General features: G+C 39.8%; 2 protein-coding genes across 6 annotated transcripts in view; both read left to right on the forward strand.

Moving 5' to 3' along the window:
- Nucleotides 1–11,884, forward strand: part of pex5lb (peroxisomal biogenesis factor 5-like b) — a 28,432-nt gene extending 16,548 nt beyond the window's left edge. For all 5 annotated transcript variants that reach the window (XM_027032376.2, XM_027032392.2, XM_035527853.1 and 2 more), the window contains 7 exons: nt 1,682–1,789; nt 2,298–2,441; nt 2,760–2,830; nt 3,668–3,886; nt 4,333–4,498; nt 4,941–5,098; nt 5,925–11,884. In XM_027032376.2, coding sequence (XP_026888177.2) covers nt 1,682–1,789; nt 2,298–2,441; nt 2,760–2,830; nt 3,668–3,886; nt 4,333–4,498; nt 4,941–5,098; nt 5,925–6,114 — 1,056 coding nt within the window. In that variant the 3' untranslated portion in view covers nt 6,115–11,884. The remainder of the gene's footprint in view (nt 1–1,681; nt 1,790–2,297; nt 2,442–2,759; nt 2,831–3,667; nt 3,887–4,332; nt 4,499–4,940; nt 5,099–5,924) is intronic.
- Nucleotides 11,885–14,874: 2,990 nt separating this feature from the next.
- Nucleotides 14,875–25,115, forward strand: gnb4a (guanine nucleotide binding protein (G protein), beta polypeptide 4a). The gene is made up of 10 exons (XM_035527864.1): nt 14,875–15,045; nt 16,647–16,752; nt 17,486–17,524; nt 18,283–18,389; nt 18,942–19,005; nt 19,194–19,356; nt 19,812–19,878; nt 20,380–20,581; nt 20,988–21,204; nt 21,412–25,115. The coding sequence occupies exons 2-10, from the start codon at nt 16,696–16,698 to the stop codon at nt 21,516–21,518; spliced, it is 1,023 nt and encodes a 340-aa protein (XP_035383757.1). The 5' UTR covers nt 14,875–15,045; nt 16,647–16,695; the 3' UTR covers nt 21,519–25,115.
- Nucleotides 25,116–26,496: the final 1,381 nt, after the last annotated feature.

Below are 26,496 nucleotides of genomic sequence, written 5' to 3' on the forward strand. Positions count from 1 at the left end.
GAGTTCAGCTGATCAAATCTGGCACTATGCCAAGTTGATAATGTCAAGACCAGGTGACAGAAATAGAGGATAGATATTTGGCTGCAGATGTGGATGAAGATGACATTCAGTTATAGGGAAGATGATGTCTTTCGCCTTCAAAAAGGGAGATTAAAGCTAAACACAAATTCAGATTTATATACATTGTAAAATTTGAGACAGTGAGGGGAAGAACACAGCAACAAACAACCACATATGGATAGCACAGAATACACACAATAGGAAGTGTTTATTGTCAGATGTGTGGTGGGGGTGGGGGGAGGGGTGAGTAATGGAGAAAATTTGAAATAAAGCCGTCAGTCCTTCAGGGAGTTCAGGGAGATGCTGTATAGTGGCGCTGGGGACTGACTTGTCACCAGCAGTGTGCACAGACCTTATTCCTCATCTCAATTTGACCTTGTGTTCAAGAGAGAAAAAGAAAGAAGAGATAGCAAGCAAGAGAGAGAGAGAAAAGGCAGAACCTCTTCTTTATCCACTCACCTTCCTCCTTTCTGGCTCTTTGCACACGGACATAGCAGGAGGGTAACTGGCTGTCACCATTGTGGTTGAGGGGACAGTGAGTTCTGAGAATGGCTATCCATAGTAGCAGTGCTGAATTTATGGTATTGTTTTTTAAAAAAACGTTTAGATCAGATTATAGATTATAAATTGTATTGTGAAAGTGGAAAATATTTTATTAATATTATACAATATTATATTAATATGCAAATCCTTTTTTTTCTTTTAGGTGCTAAATATGATAGACACTAACACCAACGCCTACAATCTTGCTGGGTTATTTGAAATTATAATACTGTTACTTTGGCCACAGGCTATCGATAGTCAGTGAATGACTGTAACTATTATCAGCTGAGGCTATGAGCTATAATGAAGATCTGACCAGAGCCATTATAACTGACCTTCACCATTATAACTGAGAACACACGCACCCACTCAGACACACACTGTGTTTTGCCTCCACCAAATATACTGCCTACTTTGAACCACAAAGAAATCTGAGAACATTGGTTTTGCAATCTAATCATAAATTTGACTCTTACAAATTATATTCATTCATGTCTGCAGTTTTACTTGAATTAATCTGTGTAACATTTTCACTTAGAGGCTTGAGAGCAGTGCAGTCATTGATAAATGAATCACAATATTTCCTCATTACTGAGGATAAGGGATGTTGGAGTGTGTTCTCCTAATGGCAGGTTCAGCTGGGAGGGATACATAAGCCAGATTTATCAAAGATTTAACTTGTGTTAAAATGTTTGCAAATTTTATTTCTGGGAGATGATAAAACCAAAACATGAGCGAATCATATGATCTTTGATCCACCCAATAGTTACTAAATACTACTAATTCTACTACTGTTACTACTACTACTAAATAATAATAATAATAATAATAATAATAATAATAATAATTAAATGATGGGAATGAAATGAAACTGTAAAAATCAAATTAAAATAATAGACATAAAATTAACTCAAGACAAATTAAGTCAAAACAAAAACTAAAGCAAAGAACAACTGAAAGATAAAATGTAATAATTTAAGATAGGATTTTAAAATCACTTAAGGAAGGTTTCAGAGAGTGCTCTTTGTTCTGTAGTGTGTTCATAATTGCAGTGATTGTTTTGTTGCCATCCCTCCAGTCAGACACTGAATTCTGGGATAAGATGCAGGAGGAATTGGAGGAGCTCGCTCGACGAAACTGGCTGGAGGATATGGAGGGTGACAACTTGGCTTCCCTCACTGAGACGGTACTATCCCCTAAACAGAGCATAGAGGCAACTAGTTACAGTTACAGTGGGCCATTTCGTATGGTTAAGACAATTTAGCATAAAAATAAAGAATTTTTCAGCTTCAAGTTGTTCATAAAGATCTTGTTACATGTATTATACTGAATTTTTGCCATATCTTGCTAACATGCCAATAGTTTTGTCCCTCCCCACATTATCAGTATGTTCGGTTATTGTGCAGAGGCACATGACTTTTGTGCAGTTTCCTGAGAGGTGTGAGGCTCTGGGTCTTTCTCCTCTCTGCGTGGTCTCTCTGAGCATGATTCCAGTGGCCCTGCAATATTAAAGAGCCCAGCGGGATCCAATTATCACCATTCTGCCATCCACCCCTACACAGATATTAAAAAATTAAAAACATCTCTGCACTTAAGCTATAAGTAATGTGGGCTAATATTAATTGCTGGCTCTGTTGTAGAGGTTTGTCTTAATGAGACTGCATTTTGGGAACTAACTTCTCTGTCGGTTGTAGGGTTACTATTTCCACACGGAAAACCCTTATAAGGACTGTCCCAATGCATTCAAAGAGGCAGTGCAGAAGAGCAAGGAGGGCAATCTGAACACCGCCGTGCTGCTGCTGGAAGCGGCCATCTTGCAGGACCCACTGGACTCTGAGGTATGTCCTCACACATGCCACCATGTGCCCTCTAAAGTGTGTTCTCTGTAGCTTTGGTCAGAGCGTAAGCAGGTTCTCAGAGTGTTGCAGTTTTACGAAACCCTATCAGTCATTTTTATCTTTCCGCTTTAGTTCCCTGCCAGGACTGGAAATCACTAAATCTGCCATTTTTTTTCTAATCTCTGAGGTACTTAACCTCCCATCTGATTCCCCCATCACATTCTATGACCATATCTGAGCCTTTATTCTTTATTTTTTTCCACCTAAAGACCAGACATGGCTGCGTGTGGTAATAAATGTATCGCTTTTGATTGTAAGGCTTGGCAGATGTTGGGGACCACACAGGCTGAGAATGAGAACGAGCAGGCTGCTATCGTTTGTCTTAAGAGGTGAGTGGGAAATGATTGGACTTCAGTGGCATATAGAAACCTGGCACAGGACCACAGAACCTTAGCAGTCCACAGCAGACTTGGCTCATCAGAGCTCCTAGTGCCCGAGGCACATGACATTCCTTAATATGATTTTCCTGCTAGACTTTATATTTCTTAAATCTGGTTAGCCTTGAAACACAAGCTATGCCGTATTGGAAGTCCATTTGTTAATTTACTGAATATATTTATTTCTGTAAACTATTCTAAAGGGGAATTATCATTATATTATAAATGATGATATAAATAAATTAAACATTTTACTATATTGCAGTGCGAGTCCAATGGTAGTGGCAGTGACTCCCAATCCCAGTGCTGAGGAGCCCATGGGCTGCATATTTTGCACCCTGTTCCTCGTCCTCAAACACTGAGTGAGGGCTTGATATTTACCTAATGAGCTGAACACAACAAGGCAAGGCAAGGCAGGTTTATTTTTATAGCACATTTCAGTACATTTCAAGGTGTTTCCTGAATTAAAGAAAAGTAACAGGACGCTTGGGACAGAGGCCCTTCATCAGCTGTGCAAGCAAAGTGCTTCTGAATTTGTAGGAGGAGGAACCAGTTTATATTTGAAAAAGTAGATGATGAAAACATAACATTCATCCCATGGAGTTCAAATATATATATATATATATATATATATATATATGTATATATATATATACTGGGATTGGCCTTGAGATGACCAGAATGGTGCTTTTTGTTGGGAGGTTTCATTAAATACAACATCCACATATCAGCAAAAGTTGGCAAGACACCTGCATTACTGCTGTCTCTTTTCTATTTCCACCTTTACAGGTGTCTAGAACTGCACCCCAATAACCTAAGAGCTCTCATGGCGCTGGCGGTCAGTCTGACGAACACTGGGCAGCGGCAGGATGCTTGTGAGGCCTTGCACTGCTGGATCAGACACAACCCCATCTACAGACACCTCCTGCGTGACCGAAGCCCTCTGGATGGCTCTCCCCTGCCCAAGCACAAGTGCTCCACTGCCTCCCCCATCTCTTCTCTCAGATGGTATGCTCCGCTCTCATTCCAATAAGCTAACTTACAGGACATGTCTCTGTGTTGAAACTACAGGTTGGGAAGAAAGAAAAGGAATGGTTGCATTTCCGTTTCTTGTTAACCTTGTACTTAACTGTTTGATCGGTTCATTTTTTTCATAAATGGACAGACTAGCATATCATTTTGAAGCTTATTGTCATTTATTTATTTCAAGAACCTCTGCAGAGGTTCAAGCTCCCATGATTGTCAGCCCCCATGCTTGAAATTACTGGCTGAAAGAGTCAAGTGATAGACATGCTGTCACTTTTGAAGGTGAATGACTCTTGAGAGCTAGAGTTTTTGTAGCGTCTCTCATATAGCAATTTTAATAAAGCACTTCAGTTTTTGATATGTTACCCATTTTTACCAACAGTTCAAATTCTGTATGTGTGTGTGTGTGTGCATGCATGTGTTCACAGCTCACAGCTGGTGGAGGTACTGGAGCTTTATCAGGAGGCAGTGCAGCAGAATCCATGCAGTGTGGACCCGGACCTGCAGACAGGCTTGGGCGTGCTTTTCAACCTCAGCTCTGATTTTGATAAAGCTGTAGAAGCCTTCAGCACAGCCCTGACTGTTCGACCTGAAGTGAGGGAAAGTTGATCCTCTGTACATTTTCATGCTTTTTACCAAAGAGAAATAGTGCTTGCTTACAGACCTACATAACCTGAGGCTAATCCTAAATCAGTATTATTCAAATCTGGTTCGGCAGGGTCACGGCACCATTTAGGATTTTCTCTGCTAGCTACACTTGATTGAATTAATCAGCAAACTATCAAACTAAGTTTCAATTTAGGGGCTGAATCAGGGACCAAATCATGCCCTGCTGTGGCATCCCAGGCCTGAGTTTAAGATACATGGTCTGAAGATTGTAATTTACCCCATGAATAGGCTTAATCTGTTTTTGAAGTAACTGCGCATATGGGTAAAAGTCAACACCATATACCAACCAAGCCATTCGATTAGATTTTAGAAATATTCCATTCCCCTCACTAATCGTAGTCCAATTCAAATCTTTTGTGCCTCTTAGGACTACTTGCTGTGGAACCGGCTGGGTGCTACTCTGGCAAATGGTGACCGTAGTGTGGAGGCTGTAGAGGCTTACACGCGGGCCCTGGAGCTGCAGCCGGGCTTCATCCGCTCCAGATACAACTTGGGCATAAGTTGCATCAACCTGGGAGCACACAGGTGACACATGCTGTGGAAGAAACCATAGATCAACCCTACTCTTGGAGAGATACCACCTTGCAGTTATACACTTCGTTCAAAAACCAAATACTGCAAATTACTGCTGCGAGTTTATGACTATGTACAAATGACTATGTATTCATGTACTATGTTTGTGCATGTGCAAATAGCTTGGGCATATAACAACATAAACTGGCATAAAATCTAAGTGGTGTATGATTTAGTGTGGTAGCATGTGGTTTTGGATGCAGCATTAGTTCCAGCCTTTATTATTGCAGACACATCCTTGTCATCATGATCCTAGGACTCTATCTCCCTGAACACTGACACATGTTCCTTATTTGCTCTTCATTAGCCTGTGAATAAATACATCCCATTTTTTCTATTGTCTTTGCATGATGTTGCTACTGATTGTTTTGCACAGAGGCCTTCTAAATCCTTTGTTTTTTGTTCCTAATGTTCATTGTGTCATTTTATCTCTTGTGGTTTTCTTAATGACTTTTTTTGTGACTGTATCAGCACCTTTGGTGTGTCCTGTTATTACATGTATCTAGCACACCTAACACAGCTCAGTTATTCTGGAGAATAAGGATATTGCTGTAGAATATGTGTGGGAATATTTCATGATGGTAAATCACCAGTATCATAGTTGTGCAGTGCATTCACAACACATTTACGTTGTCTTACATATCGGTATGTGGGCAACAGCTAATTTCAATATAATTTCAGACATTCAACCAGGGATGTCATACAAGTGTCCTAATGTACTGCTTTCTATAGCAGACATCATTCCCTTTAGGTTACCTGTCACCCTTCTCTTTTGCAGGGAGGCAGTGAACAATTTCCTGACAGCCCTGAAACTACAGAGAAAGAACAAGAACCACCTGGTGATGTCCAGCAGCATCTGGGCAGCCCTACGCATCGCAGTCTCATTCATGGATGTGCCTGAGCTCTTTCAAGCTGCCACTGTTGGTGACCTGGAGTTCCTCATGAAGGCCTTCAATATGGACATGTGACATGTGATCAGACAAGCCAAACAAATTGCTAATAGCAACAGCAATGCAGTTTTTATTTTTGTTTGGTTGGTTGGTTTTTAATTCAGTAAAGGCTAGGCTTCTCATAAAGTGCTTTGAAATGATAAGCTATGGAGATTAAATTATCTTATATATTTATGGTATAACAGATGTTATTTGCTTTGGATTTGCCATTTGCACAGGGTAGAGTATGGATTCTATGTAGGGAGGTTTGAGAAGTGTGTGTACATCAGAGAACAAAAGCACATTTCAGAGAAGACTAAAATGGATTATAGTTGCATTATTTACGTATATATAATATATAATGAATGCTCTTTGTATACTTGAATATGAGCCAAACTGATGAGATATGAAGGAAATGCAGATTAGCGCTTAAGTTTTAATAACCTCAAACTCAACCATATCCACTGGCCGTTTTTTTTGAACTCATGATGGCACTGTTGCTACACTGAAACGACTCTTAACTGCAGTCAATGGATCTCCTGCCTAATGTGGCGTTGCTGGGTGCAGTGTGCTGAATGACATTAACTATGTTTCACTTCAGGTCACAGCACCCTCTCAGAGGTGATAATATGCCCAGGTGTGCTAGCAGGATGTGTTGCCCCAAGCCATCTGTGTTCCAGCGCACCCCTTTGCTTGAGGCCGTGCTGGATCAGGGCTCCGTGGGTGGTGACTTCAAAAGCCTTGCATAAAAGGTCACAGCAAAACAGTATCATGTGGAAAGTGGGGGAATCTATGGAAGAGCCATAGCACAAAGAGGCCAACAGTATACTTCATACATTCCCAAATGCATAGGAGTAACAAAATTAGCCTCATTAAGGATAAACATTAGGCTTTAGAAGGCCAAAGCTCATTTTTAGAGTAATTTAGTACTGTTGAATCCCCTTGATTTTTAGAGCCTGCAGATATCAGTGAAACTAAATATTCATATCTAAAGAAGATTTGAAGCATTAATAAAGTAATCCAGGAAAAACATGTAGGAACAAAGCACTTTACCAGCATGCTGTAGCCTAGATTGCTCATTTAAAACAAGACTATGCAAAAGCCATATTTTTTAGTTTTGTTGGGATTACATTTTATCTAAAGCCTTTGCCTAAAATATCTTTGTGAAGTGGGTTGGGAAGGGGAGGAAGGATGCAGGAGGCAGGGATTAACACAGGGCAGGGGCGTTGCTACATGGGTGGCACAGGGTGACAATAAATTAGAAAATAGCCTTGCTATCCCAGTTGCCACCTAAAATTAATTAATATAAATAAATCAGATTAAACAATTACATTTGTCAAATTTTGTGGTTATATTTTAGATTATTTTTTCTCAAAACACAACAGCAAAGGAATTATGCTTGTGTTTTAAACTGATGTGTGTTCGGATTAGATTGCTGTTCTTTGCTCTGATTGGCTAAGCAAGTTCCCACTTCACAATCTTATTAGCTCAGAGATGTTCTGTGAAAGACACTCTGAACACATTTTTAAAAATCTTGTAGGCTACTCCACCATCTGTCACCATCTGAGTAAACTGGTTTGTTATATCAGGCTCGTGATATAGCATGACCTCGAGTGGGTCATTTGCATAACTGCTATGCTTGGATGCAGGTAAGAAATATATTTTTAATTTACACATACAAAGAAATCTTCCCAATGTAGTTTGTGCACTAGACTTGATGCACCATAATTAGATCTTCATGTGAATTTGAACAGTTGTAGCACTAGGTATTTTAGCCAAATCATTTGAATATTAGGAAGTACAGTCCAAATATGCAGACAAAATAATAATGTCATTATATGCCCATTAATTTTACAGGTAAAAATAATATATTCTGCAAATGCAGATTTGCCCTAATAAATAAATAGGTGATACCAGTATGCTGTTGCACCCCATGTATAAAATCCTGGGACATGCTACTGACACAGAGCTTTTATTTTATAACAAATCAACACCACTACCAGGAAGCAGTTAAATTAGGGCTTTTGTTTGTTTATTTATTTAATTTATTTTGTTTTTTTTAATTACCTGCTGGTTCACCCAGGCTGTCTCTGCCCAGCAGGTAATGCTTGACCATGGCCACACCATCACTTACCTCCTCCTCCTGAGTTAGGCTGGGGAGCAATTCAGTCTGAAACAAGACGTCACCATCTGCACCCCACACACTGGGATCAATGTGGTGAAGTCACTGGAGTAGGGTGTGGGCTGAACAGTGAGTGAAAATGTGTGCCATCAGGTAGTACTGAAGAGTGAGGACTGGCCACTTGATGGCCAGACACTCTTTCTCTATGGTGTGATACTTAGACTTACATCATGAAAGCTTCTGACTAATGTAGAGCACCATGTGTGCCTCCTCCTCTTCCACCTATAAGAAAGTGGTTCTCTTCACTGTCTGGAGTGTCTGACTATTACACAAAATGGAGAGAAATGTCCAGAGAACGGCAAACCAATGTACCAGTCTGTGACCCAAGTGAAAGCCTCTACTGTACCTCTGCTGAACCATTGTAGCCCAAATACTGTACTTCCACCTGTCCAATGGTACGCCCTCAGATGCTGTTCATGCCACTGCCAGTCATTACTACAGATGATGATGTCATCCAAGTAGGCAGTGATATATGCCCAGTTTGGTTTACAGATTCTGTCTATAAAGTGCTGGAATGCACCCGGAGCACAGAAAAGCCCCAGTGGAAGTGTGATCCATTGGTGTAAAACAATCAAAGTACAGAAGGTGTTTTTTTTAATGGGATGCAGGGTGATCTGTGTGTATCCCTTTGTCATATGCAGAGCAGCTCATCAATATGTGGCATTGGATAGGCATTCATTTTGGTACCCTGTTGACTTTTCGATAGTCAACCCAGAACCGAATGATCCTGTTGATCTTAGGAACAAGCACTATGGGACTGCTCCAAACACTGTATGAATCCTCAATTACTACCATGCTGTGCATAGCCCTTAGCTCCTCCCAAACTACATGCTTTTTTGTATTCAGATCAACAACAATATATCCACAAATTCTGCCTGAAACTGAGCAAATTCTGTTTTCTGGGACAGGGAGAGATGGTCTCTACAGGGAAATGGAGTAGGACTGAGAGTTCTGGGAACCTCCAGATCCAACTCATCTCTCTCAGGAACTACCACCATCAGAGGAACTTCAAAAGGCTACTTCAAAAGGCTTCAGGAGGTTGTGATTATAAATTTGGAGTGCATTGGCCCTATCTGTTTGTCTCACCTCAGTCAACATCCCCTACTCATCACGTGACCTCGAACGGTCCTTGCCATTTGGCAAGTACTTTAGATTCTGACATGGGGAGTAAAACAAATGCTTTGCTTCCAGTTGCAAACTCACCCTCGTGTGCCTCTGTTGTATGAGCAAACTTGGCATTTTTGAGCCTGAGTTAAGTGCCATAGTGAGTGGGGGCTTTTGCTTTCAGGTTAAGAATACACTGCACTTTGTTATATTTTAACTGTACTATTTGAAATTCCCACCTCCCAAATTTCACAGATTATTTTTGGACAACCCATTGAGGCTTGCAAGACTTCTCAAACAACAAACAGCAGGGAATCCAACTACTTATCCAAACTCCTAGTGTCCTTGTGTATGATCTTATGAATCATATTTTTGAGGACCTGATTAAATTGCTTGACCAGACAATCTGTTTGGTGATGATAGACACTAATGTGAATAGATGTACTTCTCCAAAATTTGTCAAGATCACACAGTGTACATAAATGTTGTGCCCTGATTTGTCAGAATCTCTCTTGGGAGAGAGTGAATTTGTGACATTGTGTGCTGAAATGCTGCAGAGTGGCACTGATTCTAGCTATCATTTTTGTATAATCCACCATGACTAATACAACTGATACCCCTGCATGCTCCATTTTAATGGCCTGACAAGGTCCATACCATTTATTTCAAAGGGGACCTTGATTAAAGACATAGGGCACAACAGCGCTCTGGGGCTTGGGGGATTAACCAGCTGACATTTGTGGCAACACCACAGGCACAACCTGCGTATGTCACCTTGAATGCCTGACCAATAAAAATTTAGGCGGTTTAATGATTTATCCTGCCCAAAAGTCTTGCCATAGGTTTGTTATGGGCTACATTATAAAATATTTCCCTGCATTTTCCTGTACTTGTTTTGTACCAACAGCTGGGTGACTATCTTATCTGTTTGAGTGTCCTGTGTCACTCTATACAATCTATCATTAATAATCAAGATTTGTGGGTATGAAAGCTCCAGCTCCAACACCTGACCATTGATTACTCGCTCTTGGTCAAAGGTGTATTTCAAGGTGCTGCATCTGAGTCAATGGGAAATCCCCCAGGGGAAGTCAAATGAGGAGCTGCCTTGTAGACTCACAATGATAGACCCCCCCTTTTGGGCATGATCTCATCAGTCGGCGTTTGCTCCCCATGCCTTATCCTGTTCTGACTTGACAAGGAGTGTCACAGGACAACGCTGGAAGTGCTTCTTGCTCAAAGGATGCACAAGTCACAGGATCCTCCCCCAGCCCTGGTTTTTAAACCTGAAAATTGTGGTCAGTGCCCAAAATTAGGAGGTGGGTTAAGTGAGGAGTAACCACTCATTTCTGAGGAAGGGGATGAGAGAGAGAATAGGCACTCCTGCCTCACTGCAAGATGTTTTTTTCCCTACTTTCACTTTTTTAGTGGTTTAGCTTTTCAGCTCATGGACACTCTCTCTATCCAGTATTAAGTATCCTACTGAGAACAAAAGTCAGCATATAAGTAGGCTACCATTAATGATACACAGGTGCAACCATTTTTAATTACCCGTTGATTCACCAGGGTCGTCTCTCCACCCCGCAGATGCTGCTCAGCCACACCCCCGCTGACACGTTTTTCTTAACTGCTTTATATGCTAACGTTAATGATCAAGTCAGAGAAGCACTGTGTTAGGAAACAAAAGCATGTTCCATCATATTCAAAATGTATTTTTAAAAATCTATGTGAATTTAGGGAATTAGAGAGATGAACACTTCTACTTGCATGCAAACAGACCTGTAATGTACTGTTCTGAAGTGCTGAAAAAGAAATGTTGTATATTTAATCACAAACACAGAGCATAATATATAAATGCACAATATGGTTTTTTACTGACCTTTAGCCTATAAAAATCATATTCCGTAGTATATTGTCACAGTATGTGGGCATTAATGATAGCATTATACACTTCATACTGTAGCAACTATAAACCATGTGACTACAATAAACAATATTTACTGAAAAATGACTACGAAAAACATTGGTTATTATGACAAGTATGGAGTATGGTAGATTCCATAAAAATTATTTATTCGATAACAAATAACCTCTGGGACTTTCTTTTTTAAATAGGCCTTCCAATTTTATCTGTGTAAAGATATGACAATGTATTTATAGTCAATATTAAAATGTTATTTTAGAAGGATTTGGCAGGTAATGGCTGTTTTGTGCATGCTTGTTTAAGCTTTACATTATGTGCATGTAGAAGAATTCTCCTGTTCTAATTGAGGTAAAATCAATAAGGCTAGTAGGACACCCCCCACTAGCAACTACTATACACTGCTTTTGGCTTGAAAAGTGCTGTGTCAAAAGCAGCCTCTGAAAATCTATTTACATTTATCTATTTACATTTATTTGATGCTATTGCTACAAAGTTGTTGATCTATTTATTTCATGTTTTTGGCATTAGTATATGAAAGTGTTTAAGGAGAGAAAAACATGAATAAAAGTTGGAAGGAACAAATAAACTGGATTACTTTTAAAGTGTTGACCTTAACTGAACGGATGTGGTACTATTATGTAATGGGCAAGTTCAGAGTCATCTTAAAAAGGCTCTCCAGTCTACAAAGACTGTAGAAGAAAGACAGCTACAGCATTGTGGGAAATGAAGTCTGAATATTGAATCTTCTGCAACCTTCCCTCATTGGCTGCTTTAGATTTAGGCAGGGGTCGTTCACTCTTTTCTTGAAATTTCTGATGCACAAGTGTCTTATTTGCTAATGAAGGAGTTTCAATCACTCCTGCATGTAATCACTCTAAATCTGTGCATGTTCAATAATTTTTAATGTTCATAGCTGTCTGTTTGTTCATGGATGTGTATGAAAATTCTTCTTCTTCTAAACATTTTTTTTCCAGATTATAGGGGTAGGATATAACTGTAGGTAACATTATTAAATGACTCAAACTAGGTTATAACTGTAAACCACCTGATTATACTGACCAATTTTCACCTTGACCAATTTTTTTTAAGTTAGACAGATTTCAGGTGTAAATATTTCATGACTATTAAAAATGATAAAATACCCCAAAAATCTCAATAACTTTGTACCAAAATTTTAAACGTAGGTAAATTATGAAGTTGAGGGATTGAAATGATTACTTGACTGGAAGTGAAAGAGCACATTTGTCATGGTGCCAAATGTGGTGCTTCATGTAAACACATGATAACAGTCTCCTTGATGCCAGTCAAATGAAGCTTCTACTTTGAAGAGAAGAAGTAATAAAGACCATGAGATCTGCTGAAGATTTCAGTGACATCTACACATTGTTTCCAATGAGAGTTGCATGTATCAGCAATACAGCACATTGTCTCACAATAGAGCACCTGTACACTGGAAAAGACAAATGTATTCCCCACCTTATGTCCTTTCATTAAAATCCCAGTTCTTTTTTTTGTTTTTGAAATCACATAGCTCATATTTGCCAAGTGACATTTTGAAATCTCCACACAGCACTAACTGCTGAATTCACATAAAGGTTCTTTATTGTAACTGAATAATTACTCACCATCATTCAACAGAAACACCTATCATTTTGAATGTCTTTCAAAAGTCAAGACTGCACAGTTAACGTGGACATTTCACCAAGTATTCTAAAAGTCCTTTTCTGATCTGTAAATGGTCTAGTTAAGTGTAATAAATTGCAGAGAAGTAATTTTTAGCTGCCCAGCTTTTTCTTCATCTGTTAAAGTTCTGGAAGTATGGGAAAAAAAAAACATATTTGAGTTTAAACAGATTTCATAATGATTATTATACAACATGCTGGTAATTTTAATTTCCAGTGATTTATTTTCTTAAAGCAAAGGTTGCCATTGTTTAAATGCTGTAACTAAACTGAAACTACAAAAATGTAATTTGGTATTAAGTAATTATATTATATTGTACATGTAATTTATGTTAAAAGAGCATCACATAGAAATTTTGGGGGCATAAAAATTTACCTCAAAATAGAATGTAGTATCTAAGCATTGACTAAATCTCTGATCCTTCCAGTTTATTACAGTTAAAACAGTAAGATATTAATTTAGCAAATCATATATAATAATTATTTTCATTTCTAACTTCTTATCACTAACTTCATTTATTTTGCCAATCACAAATGACATGTAAATTGGTATTTACCTATGTATGTACCTATGTATTTAAATTATTATTTTAGTGCTGTGAGAATGTGACACTGACGTCTTCATTGATAAGTTCCTTTCACGTTTACTGTGCCTTTAAGATCTTACATCCCCACACCACCACTAGACCTAGGCTAACAGAAGCCCGTCGTATACGTACTGACAGCTAAGTCCCTTAGTCCTGCAGAGTGACAGTACATTTGGTTCACAGTGGAAAACACTACAGTTGGAAATCACTACCTGCTTACCTACTACATCCATCCTTTGGGACTTGGATATAGAGGAGCATCTTTAGGTAAGGCTGACACCTGTGTTTCATTTTCTTAGCCGACTCATTAGTATTAACATACTTTGGTGTAAGCATATATGTAAACACCTGTGTGCGTGAGTGTTTTATATGTGTTTTAGTGAATGCAAAGAGTCAGACTAGCCTGCATGTTTAATGTTTGCTAGCAAGTGAGTATGTGCTGGTGTAGTGATTTAACCCATGACATGCCAAAGATACTCTAATTCTTGGTATGAAGTACGAGTGACAATCTTATTGTAATAATAATACAACAATACATTTTCATACATTCATTTCATTTTAATTGGTATGACCATAGTTAATCGTAAATTATCGCATCGACTAGATAAGAGAGTGTTGCTGCCGTTGAAACTGAAAGAATGTCTTAACAGTGGCACCAATGCACCCACCCAAGGGATGTGGCTTTGAAAATAAGGTTGGGAACGGGCTCACGGGTCCACCTAAAACCCACAAACACCACGAAACACTTCTGTAACTGTCATAGGGCTATGTACCGGTTCTGCACAGAGGAAAAGGAAGATGAAAAAGAAAAAATTTATGGTGTGTTTATAGCCAGGGGAAAAATGTATGTCAAATATCAACTGAAAATCCTTAAAAAAACTATGCTTTAATAAAAGAAAAATCACAATATGCTTTATAAAGTTACTAAACCACAGCGCGCCGTGTTAAACTTTAGTTTTTAATTTCTATTTACACTTTTCAACTAGAAACACTACTCGGACTAGCATCTTATGTGGCAATTACACGACATCCAAATTTATCCAAGCTTGCTTCTTCGGTCATTTTTATAATTGAGGAAGCTAACAGACAATACCATTTTTAAAAATGGGTTTTGATAACTATCTATCGGTGCGCGATTAGTTATTCAGCACAATCATGACAAAAGTGCAATGAAATCAGATAAATATAATATGTATTTAATTATTATACGTATCATAATATTTTAACTCAATTAAAACGAAAATGTTACGTCAGAAAACAAGTATTATTTTCAACTCCCCCCTCCACCCAATTGTTGCCATGCTCTAAATATCAGTATGGGTGTGGTAATCGCTCTGAGAATTGGTTACAAAGCTCGTAAATTTGGCGCCTGAGGCCCTGTTTTGGACATAAACGGGACAAAAATGAACAAATCACTGTTTTAAAAACTCGCATGCATGTAAAGCATGACAAAAAATTAACGGAGGTATTGTCCCTGGATCTTCTGTACTTACAGTAAGTATCGTTTAACGTTTACACCAGGTTTTGGCAGTTAGCTCACACTATCGTAGCTAACTAGCTAATGCTAGGTTTGGAGATACTTGGGCGATACAGCTAATGTTAGCAAGCAAACTAGCTAAGTAACCTAGCTATTTACTACAATAGGTAGTAGAACTGTAGCATCAACAACCTAGCTAGCTGGAGAGGTGGTTTGCAATTTTAAGGTTTCTTTCTTGCTGATTCGTTTATTACCAGTCAGTTATGCTTGCAAGGATTCCTTTGTTTTCTTTACGACATTTTGCCTTTTTATACAATTCAACATGTGGTTTAAAGTGTAACCTGTTAGCGAATTGGCTACGAAACTATAGCTGCATTTAGTTAACCTAGATAAGATAGCTATCCAGTTTGAAAAGGAAACCTCAGTTGTTTCATTCGCAAAAGCTGATGCCAAACTAAACATACCAGATAGGAGAAATGGGTATCTAGATTAGCTAACGTATTTTAAGTTTTTGTAGCTAGCTAGCTATTTGCCAGTGCTGTTCACTGTGTTTTATTGTTGGTTATGTTTAGGTTTATCAAATCGACATTTGCTGTCCACAACTGTCATGTTGCATAGATGTCTTTTGGATTAACTAGCGTTAGTTATCTAGTTTCCATCCTGATTTCCGGGCTGGTGTTTTGGATTGAGCTGGGTATCCCGTTAGCTAGTTAATAAGTTAAAATTAACGTACGCGTGTGTATGTATATACGTGTGTCGGTCAAATGTTTGTTTATTTAACCTACGAAAAATCGTGTTCGTTGTTGTCTTTTAATGGTGCATTTTAAAATGAGCCAGTACATGAAAGATTTTAGGAAACATGCTTAATCTTTGTTGACTAGCTACTACCTTTCCCACAAAATGCTAGCTAAAATGCTTTGCGAGGGTTGGGAGCAAAACTCTTCCTGTTTTTGAAACATTGCAGCATTATGGTTCCTTAGAAACTTGCACTGAAGTGTATAAAGCAATGCAACTACCGAATATTGGTTCCCAGTTACTAAAGTGGACAAAGAATGGCGGTTTCTTGGTGGGGGAAATCCCTTATTGAGTCAAACATGATCTAGGTGACTGAAGGTTGATTATGGAAAGCTGCCTTTCATGAATCCAAAATTGCTCTGACATGATTATCACACTATTGCTCACAGTGAGAATAACAACCTTTTACAGTTTTACATTTAGCCATAGTTTGTATGCAGTAAGCACTGTAATTTAGCAAAGCTGAATTTGGGGTTGGTGCTTTTGGAAGTTGCTGTGGTGTGTATTTTGGGAAGTTCAAATTGTTTCTGTGAGGCAGTGCCAAGCAGTACTGCCCCTCGCTTGAACAAAGGAGCAACAGAGGCCAGGCTGACTCCCGGCTTGGCACTGTTCTCCTGCTCCAGTGTGGGTGGTTTGTCTTCTGAATGAAATGCCGTGTTCTGTAGCAATAATCTTTTAGCCTGGCTCCCCCAAAATAATAATTAAAAAACCCTCAAATATTAATGCTTAATGTGTCTCCATTTAATATTTCCACACTGTAAATAAATAAAGGGTTTGAGTGATCTCAGTTTGCTATTGGATCAAAGCGTGCACACTTTTTCAGGCTGCTGTTATCCAATTGAGAAGGGGAGAGACGCCCCCGGCAGAAGACCATGAGTGAGCTGGAGCAGTTACGGCAGGAGGCGGAACAGCTGCGCAATCAGATCCGCGTAAGCAGGACCGCATTCAGCCTCTTGCTGTAATACAGGCACAGTCTGAAGCTCCTCACCATCCCTTCCCTGTGCACAGAAAACCCCACCTGAACACTCAAGCATACAAACATACATGCTGAAATTAATTAGCAGGCTAATGCACTAGACCAACTCATTAGAAGACCTGACTCAGAATATTTTAATGTCTTAGTTTGTCCATGGCTTGTGGAGGTTACCAGCACTGTTCCAGTTCAGTCATTGTGGAAGGCCAGACATTTTAACATTCCAGATGTTAAATCCTCAGTATGTGTGATCAGTATATACCAAGACCCTTTGCATATGATATAAGATGGCAATCCTCATATATTTATACATTTCCTATATACACATGCCCATCACACATTGTTTCTTACAAATAAGACAAAAATACTGTAATAATAATTCTAATTAATAGTAATTATAATAATATAGTGCTTGTACTTTTCACTTGTATATAAGTGAAATGGTATATTGAGATCCTGTATGGCAGACCCTGTGTGTGTGTGTGTGTGTGTGTGTGTGTGTGTGTGTGTGTGTGTGTGTGTGTGTGTGTGTGTGTGTGTGGAGAGAGCGAATACACATTGACAGATGCAATGGAAAAAAGCAATGAACTAATACCTACACAGTATGTAGTCTATGTATGTTACATCTAAGACTGCTTATTTTGCTCCAGTAATTAAATTGCTTTTCTTTTTTCTTTTTTTTATTGAAGGATGCCAGAAAAGCTTGCAGTGACTCCAGTTTGTCCCAGGTAAGCACTCAAACTCTTTTGCAGGTATTATCCACAACACTAGTGCTGACTTGACCAATCTTGCCTGTGCTGGGGCCATGGGATCCCCCTGTATAGGTGCTGTGAACCCAGCACTGACATGCAACACTGCAGCTAACCTATGTGCTCTTAAGTGCACTGAAATATTAAACACCCTCCTGCATGTCTCCATCAAAGTTTAAACATCTCATGTCCCTTCATGGTGTGTTTATAAAATATATATATATATATATATATATATATATATATATATATATATATATATATATATATATTTTTTTTTTTTTTTTACACACACACACACCTCTTATTTGTTCAGTGTGTAGTTTTATCATTTTGAATATGTACATTTGATTCAAGCTATATGGAAGTTGAGGCCCAGGACAGGCCCATTAAAGATTTTATAAATCAGTGTTTAGTGATCAGATATGTTGCCCGCTAGCGTATCAACAATCATCATAACGGCTCTGATGAGAACTGTTAATTTGAGGTACTCCACTGCAAGTGGTAGCATCGTCTGGACCCAGATACTTAATTTTTATGCAAAATAATTAAACATCAACTCCAAAGCTTGGCTAAACCAGCCTAGATTAATTGAGTAATTTTGTACTTCAGCCTTATTTTTTAACTGTTACCTGGCATAATAAGCATGATGGCTATTTCATTATGATGACTCCTTTATTTACTCATTAACTATTTTAAATTTTTCTTCTTGTTCTTCTCTTGCCTAACCTGCATAGATCACAGCTGGGCTGGATTCTGTGGGGAGGATCCAGATGCGGACGAGACGAATCCTTCGAGGCCATTTAGCCAAAATCTATGCCATGCACTGGGCTACTGATTCCAGGTCAGGAGGTGGAGAGAGGGGTGGGGTGGTGATAAACATGGGGGGTGGAGGAACAGAAGGTTTGGAGGAGAGTGGGAGGATGGGTGGGTTCCCTCACAGGAACCCTGCAGGTCTGTCAGTGTACACTCAATGAATAATACAGCAACCCGCTCACAACTCAATGGTGGCCTGAGATTATGTCGGCTGCCTCCTGCTCGCTCGCGCTCTCTCTCTCTATCTCTCTCTCTTCCTCTTCCTCTCTTCTCTCCTCTCCTCTCCTCTCCTCTCTTTTGCCCCCTGTCCATCATCTTCCTTCCTGCATATCTCATAGTTTTTAATTTTTGGGGGGGGAGTTGGTCAAATTGCTGTTCATCTAAGTGTGTCTGGGCTCATAGTTGGCTTGTCTGTTTTGGGGGGGAGGGGTTGTTTGGCAATTTTAAATGTCGGCTTCACATACGTTCTGCTCACTGGGTACTGTAATTACTAATTAACTAAGCAGATGTGAGCCCTATTTGTTCAAAGCATCAACTTCTGAATTATGAGCACTTTGCTTATTTCCTTTCAAACATGTAGGCTACTAGTAAGTGCCTCACAAGATGGCAAACTCATCATTTGGGACAGCTACACCACAAACAAAGTGAGTAGACCGAAAGAACATTCATTACACATGCTAAAAACGACTTCTGTGAATTTTCTGCCTGTCTACTCTTACCATGCAGATGACTAAGACATTGCTTGTATAAGACACACTTGTTTACTCTTGCGTGTCAAGTATACATTCATGTATGTGGTGCTAACTTGTCTTGCCTGCCATCTTGTCTTTAGATCCATGCCATTCCTTTGCGTTCATCCTGGGTGATGACCTGCGCATATGCGCCCTCGGGCAACTACGTAGCCTGCGGAGGCCTGGACAACATCTGCTCCATCTACAGCTTGAAGACCCGTGAGGGAAACGTCCGTGTCACCAGAGAGCTTCCCGGACATACAGGTAAAGGTCAACAGTGCCAGGAGGATCCAGAGCCTACACTGGTGTATGGGGATATGGAAAAAGATGCGGAGCATATGAACATATCTCGAAGATGAATAATATAATAACACTGTATTTAGTTTTCTGACATTTGTTTACACGTTGGAACAGGCACAGTGTGCTAGTTGAACTGTAGTGTAACATTTTCAAAAGGTTAAGAAAAATTTAACTCAATTTGTTTTAAACCAACCTAACAAAAATCATAAGCAAAATTTAAGCAATCAATATTCAATTAATAACGTGGTGGTGAAATCAACTAACAAAAATGGAATATAGTAATGTAATCTATTATAATAGTCACATGTATTGCCCACTTCCATGTAGAACTGTTACATTTTTGATATTTGATCATGTGCCCATAAGTGCTAGTTGTAGGTTATATTCACCTTGTCCCGGTGTCTTTTTCGTTCACTAAGGTTATTTGTCATGCTGTCGTTTCTTGGACGATAGCCAGATAGTCACCAGCTCTGGAGACACCACATGGTGAGTAAAGAGTGCAGCATAACCTGGTTGACGAACTTCAGGGTTCTCACTTTAAAGGATATTTGTTTAGATAAAAAGATGGACAGGGAAAGAGAACATTTCTCCAGAAGAAAATTGGATGGAGTCTACATAAGGTTGGGTCTATGTTTTAATTGAACAAAACAGAATGTGAAAGTTGGACACGAACACTAGGAATACAAATAGTGCTCCAGTAATTGACAGTGCAGATGGCTGCATGTGAATGATTAAGATATACCTTGAGGTGCTAATCTATTAGGGAAGCCTCTTATTTCACAATAAGCGTATACTATATTTCAAGTTTATTAACTTGGGAGTTAAATTCATCTTCAGATCATGAGCTCGAATTTTTTTTTAAACGGTACAGGCTTCCTGATTCCACATCTGTATGACCACAGAGTTGGAAAGGCCAGTCAGAAGGCTTGGGCCTCGCTGTCCAGCTGCAACAGCTCTCACTGAGCCTCTCTCCCTTGTGCTCCCCAGCGCCCTGTGGGATATTGAGACGGGCCAGCAGGCAACCATCTTCACGGGCCACAGCGGTGACGTGATGAGCCTGTCGCTCAGCTCGGACTCGAGGACGTTCGTGTCGGGTGCCTGTGATGCCACCGCCAAGCTGTGGGACATCCGCGATGGCATGTGCAGGCAGTCCTTCACAGGCCACGTCTCTGACATCAACGCTGTCTGCGTGAGTGTGACACACATGGGCCTTTGGCAGTGTTGGTGTTTTAATTAATTAATTTATTTTTATACACATCTTCCAGTCTTGCTTAACTGGCCCAAAATGCACAAGGCTTCACCTCATGTTATTACCATTTCTGTTCAGTGTATGGTGAAATACAAGGCTAAATGAACAAAGGATGTGTTTCAGGGTGGTAACACAAAGCAAATGTTTTACACAGCACTCATAAATGGGAGTTTTTTTTTTCCCCCCCTCCATCATGCTTTACCTAGTTTAGACTGAATTGTTGGCCGTTTCTGTTGAATGGTGCAAATTTCATTACACCGTTACTGTGAGGGTTTCAAAGCCATCTGATCACTCTAAATTTGCGTTAGCATTGCGTGGTTTCCATGCGTCTTCCTTTCATCCCCAGTTTTTCCCTAATGGCAACGCGTTCACAACTGGCTCGGATGACGCCACATGCCGCCTGTTCGACCTACGCGCTGATCAGGAGCTCATGATGTACTCCCACGACAACATCATCTGCGGCATCACCTCTGTGGCCTTCTCCAAGAGTGGCCGCCTGCTCCTCGCCGGCTACGACGACTTCAACTGCAATGTGTGGGACACGCTGAAGGGAGAACGTGCAGGTCTGTGCTGTTGGCACATACATGCTAATGCTTGCCTGGAGGATTGTGCAATACAGACAAAACTACTGTTTTGTGTGTGTGACTGAGAGAGAAATTTTCAGTCTTCTGTGATACCAGTATTGCAAAGGTTAATACTATGATTGTGCAACCTTACTGTAAAAGTAGATTTGGAACACAGTCATGCTGTTCTTCCCCCCCCCCCCTCAGGAGTCTTGGCTGGGCATGACAACAGGGTCAGTTGTCTTGGTGTGACCAGTGATGGCATGGCTGTGGCCACAGGCTCATGGGACAGCTTCCTTAGGATATGGAACTGACCTGGTTGGACAGGACTTCAGAGAGTGATGCACCATTCTCCATCAGTCACTGTAGCACCCTGCTGCCACAGAGGAAGCCCCTCCTCCCTGCCTTCCTTTTCCAGGTGACCTGATTTTCATCATTTCCTACTGGACCCTTCTTTCCCCCAGTCTCCAGTCAGCTGTAAAGGATGATGCCCAGCTATGAGACTGTCTCTGCTTCCTCTTCACATGCTCGCACGCACACACACACACGCTCACACACACACACACACACACACACACCTACCTACCTAAAGACTGTGGTGGGTGGGTGTATACACAACATTTGCTATTCTATGTGCTTGTATGTGAAATGTGTGCATTTCCGACAGTGTTTGGATGTGTGGAATCTCGTGATGGGTTGTCACAAACTTTTCTTTCCTTCATTATGGACTTTCCAGTTTGATGTCTTGTGGTGTCTTTTTTTTTTTTTTTCTTTTTTTTTTTCTTTCCCCTCCCCTTTTTCTTTTCATTGTGGCTTTTGTTTTTGTTTGTTCCTTTTTTCCCTGTGCACAGAAGAGCACTGCGAACGGTTTGTGTTTCCCACCATGAACTAACTGACATTCAGAATGGTGCAGGTGCCGAAGTTTACCTGCCCTGGCCCTGGCCCTGGCTAGACGTGCCATAGTGATCCACATGTAGATTTAGTTGAAGATGCACTCAAAGTTGTGTAGAGCATTGTTCCACTGATCCAGGCTCATTTAGGACATTCAAAAGCCACGGTGCCTCCTCTTGGAGCAGCTTCAACAGCTGCCATCTGGCTGGTCAGAAGTCGTTCCCTGTCCTAGTCAGCCGTTGTGCAGTATTCTTTTGATTTAAATTGACTGGGATCAGCCTGCATTTTTGAGCTCTCACAGAAGCCTTGACTTTGGATTCAGTGTTTTCATTGTTAGTGAACTGGGTGCTTTGCACATCGCTGGTTCAGTTTGAAATGGTTCCTTGCACCTCCCACCCATAACATCTAGCCATAGCATTTGATAAACTGCTAGATGTGCTGGCTAATGAGGCCTTGTGATTTGGTGACGCATGCCATAAACATCTGTTATGGACTGAATTTCATAAAGGTGTCACTCATTAGGCAAAGAACATGGCAAGATAACGCAAAGTATTCCGAGGTGTTTTTGAGGTATTTTCCAAGATCTTGAACTACAGTCATCATGGACAATGCACATCATAGCATTTTTTGGGGAACTGGGAACTCATGAAAAACTAGCAGGGACTGTCAGCTTTTATAATGATGGAGTCTGTTAACTCAGCATTTGTTGGTAGATGCTGTTGCTCCAACTGGAGAATGAGGGAGCAGAGTCTTAAACTATCATGGTTCTATATGACCACAAACTTCACTGTGTAGATTTCCACAAATGTGAGATGAGTGTTTTTAAATGGCATGGAGCCTTCTTGCTGTGCCCACGTTCAGAGGTGGGCAAGCATTAACTATCAACTAACTTGAAAATCAGTAATCACCAGAAGTTGGTGCCAGTTGATGATAATGAATGTGTAATGAAGGTTATTAGACTTTTAAAACGGTCGTAACTTTTTTTTCCTTTGTTTTGTTTTACTATGGATTGTGTTCTTCATACTTACAATTTCTTACTTTCTCAGATAAACATTGAACAGTTGCCAGACCTGAGTTTGCAAAGAAGCTTTTTATCTAAATCTCTTAGATTAAATCTGTGCCCCATCCCCTTTTTGGCATAAAAAGCTGTCTAAAGTTACATGTAAGGGTAGTGATGCTTCTTAATTATGACACAATTTGAAGATATTTACACTATATCATTTTTCAGTATAACAAAAAAAAAAGTGTATATATAGTTTGATCTGAATGTATTCTAGTAAACGCATTTTGTACTGTTGACTTCCCCATTAACAAAATTTGGCCTTTATTTCACTTTGAGGTTTTAAACTGAATTTCCCATCTGAACAATTTAGTGAGGTGTAAGGAGCAAACTAATGATTATCCTATGGATACTTTGGCTAGCTACCTGGGACTTATCCTATGGATAAGAATCAACAGGGTTCTAGCAAGGCTGCCAGAATGAGAAATCTGTTTTCTCCTTTGTTAAATATCCTCCATTTGAACCTTTTTAAACATAGTTTGATCTTTCAACCAATGAAACCAGGAAAGTGCTTAACCAGGCAGTACGTAATGACTCTGTGAAATTTTATAAGTCTCAAGAATTTATGCCTGAACAGTGTTGCTAAGACCCTATTTCAATTCAGAGAAGTCCTCAGTTCCTCTGAGATCTCTGTATGGGGAAATCCATGTTGTATGGGCGAATGCGCACTGTGCCTCAATGATGCAACATCCGGTGTGTCCACACAAATGCTTTGCCTTTCAGTATATACATTGTTCCAGAGTGCCACAGTAGTAATGCTTGAAATCATTCAATATGGCTATTTAAATATAGCCAACCTCAAAAGGCCTGATTTATGTTTTACCCACTGTAAGGTGTTTTCCCTCAAATACTGTTAGAAGTGAGAGAAGTCTTAACTGGTCTGGTTTTCAAAGTTGGCGAGCAGCAGCAGACTAGATGGGAAGACATTGCGCTGCAGTTTCTTCATCACAGAAATTTGGGCCGACTGCATGATGACGGCGCTACCAAGAAACAACGCTCCCCCCACCCTCATCCTAAAATGAAAGTTCAGATGAGGAAACTGCTCACAGTTATGTTGGTGTGGCATCCAAGACCCTTGTTATCAGAATCACATTAGAGGACTCAAGCACAGCTACCCTTGTTGCCTGTCCTTTTTGTCAATTTGTGTGTGTGTGTGTGTGTGTGTGTGTGTGTGTGTGTGTGTGTGTGTGTGTGTGTGTGTGAGTGAAAACCGAGTACATCATGGCTTCATTTACACGGGTCCTTCTTTAGGAGGGTGGTGATGTAGGCTTAATCTGTGTCCAAACGCCAGTGGTATGTGCATCCAACACAGATTTAAAAAAAAAAATTTTTGACTATAAAATACTGGGGAACAGCACACAAATAACCTAAGTGCATTCTTACAAGCAGGGTAACAACACCGTCAGTTCTTGTTGTTTTCTTTTATTTCATTGATAAGATGTACATGCAAGGAATAATGGCTGTGCTGTTTTAGGCTGTGCTGTTTTTAATCGTTTTATAGGTTTCCTGCAGTAGGCTGGTTAATGTTATAAAACAAATGGTACTCTATTTAATGTGCCTGTGAGAACCAAACTATTAGCATCACTGCCTTAAGCGGGTGACACAAGCATCTGGTCATGTATAACTATCTAATTAAAGTCAGAATCATTTATGGTTTTGTCTCATTGATGCTTTTCGTGTTGATTAGCATGGACTGTGGGGAGGGGTGTTAGTAGAACTTTTTTGCCTCTTTAATACCAGCTTATTTGAGTGGGTTTTATTTTGTTTTTTTGTTTTTCTTCACTTTTTTAGCATCAAAAACAAATTTTGTATTTTATGTTGGTCTGGAAAAAGATAATTATTCTTCACAGTGGAAGCATTTTATTAATTTTTTTAACACAAGATTTTATTTGTATTTGTACAGTGGCTGAGTGACACTTGGTGTACGTTCTCATAACCAATAAAGGCTTTTCATCAAGCACCCTGTCTGATAACTATAATTGTACTTAGAAATTTCTCTCACTAGATCCCTCAATACAAGATTATATGGATTTAAAAATATATAAAACACTATAGGCCGGAATGCACAGGAGAGAGAGCACAGCAGTAAAATAAATAAAATAAGCTCCCCTATAGTGGTGGGAAGGATGACGTTGAGTTCCAGTGTCCAACAGTTCCAGTGTCCAACAGTAGGTGGCAGTGTTATGCATCATGAGGTAAATGTGTTCTTTGCGTTTTTGCGCAGACAATTGCTTCAATAATCACAAGTGCTTCTTAAACTCATGATGTACTCATGATCAAGTAGTCTTAGTGTTTCAAATACTGTGCTGAGAGATTTCAGCTAGTTCTCCAAATCTATGTTTATCTGCAAAAAGCATTTGATGTGTGAACAATGAATAAATAAATTCAGACTTAAAACCCTGATTTGTTTGTTAACGTCAGTTTAATGTTGATCTTAAGGCATAAATATGTAACTCCCCATGACATTCAGCATTCAGTTGTGAGGGACTTTTATTTGCTATACAAAATTGTTTTGGAGTGTCTGGACACTGTCTGGACACTGTTTTGGAGTGTCTCCACCAGCTGGGTACAAATTGTCTCCAGCTCCATATCGTTCCTTTCCACCTGCTGACACGTGCTTGAAGAGGCCCATCTCTCTCCCTACAAAAGATCCAAAGATTCCAGTCTGCCCCACTACTATCACTAACATATATACATGCAATCATTTAGGCAATGTTTTCAAATTGTTTTATAGAAGAATGCCATTATCAGGTCAAATGTCCTTTAAATCAGATGCTAGATATAGTCAGTAGACCTTTCTAATAGGTTTTTGCAACTGACATTGTTCTGCATTCTTTTTCACAGACCATAACTTTTCATCTATTAATATATCTCTATTTCCTCAGACATGTCAGGGGTGCCCCATTCCAGTTCTGGACATCACCCTAATCTAACACTTGATTCAGTTCATTGAGGCCTTCAGTAGCATCTTGTGGAACTGGAGCTGGGTACCCCAAACAGCTGCTTGTACAGGCCATAAAGATTCAGAGACATAACAGTGAACCTCCAGCCAGTGAAACACTGCACCTGCCCAAACACATCCATTCCTCTGTTTTATGGACTGCTATGATACAGGAACTACATTTTTAATATATTCATTCTGAAGTACAGTAGATATTCTGTAAGAAGTAGACAAGGTACTCATTTATGTAGTACAGTTTAAGGCACACTAGTTAGAAACCAATATGATGAATTCAGCAGTGCAACTGTTTGATTTGGATTGTGGTTATGGCCTTAATGAACACATTCTTCAACAATCCAGCAATGACCAGCACAGGGAGATTTGAGAGGTAAGAGAGACC

This window comes from Electrophorus electricus, chromosome 7 (assembly GCF_013358815.1).
Source record: "Electrophorus electricus isolate fEleEle1 chromosome 7, fEleEle1.pri, whole genome shotgun sequence".
In the NCBI taxonomy this organism is placed as follows: domain Eukaryota; kingdom Metazoa; phylum Chordata; class Actinopteri; order Gymnotiformes; family Gymnotidae; genus Electrophorus; species Electrophorus electricus.

Coding starts and splice junctions, on each gene's coding strand:
- gnb4a (XM_035527864.1), top strand. CDS start 16,696: ATGAGTGAGCTGGAGCAGTTACGGCAGGAGGCGGAACAGCTGCGCAAT. Junction 18,390..18,941: donor CACTGGGCTACTGATTCCAG/GTCAGGAGGTGG, acceptor TCAAACATGTAG/GCTACTAGTAAGTGCCTCAC. Junction 19,357..19,811: donor AGAGCTTCCCGGACATACAG/GTAAAGGTCAAC, acceptor TCGTTCACTAAG/GTTATTTGTCATGCTGTCGT.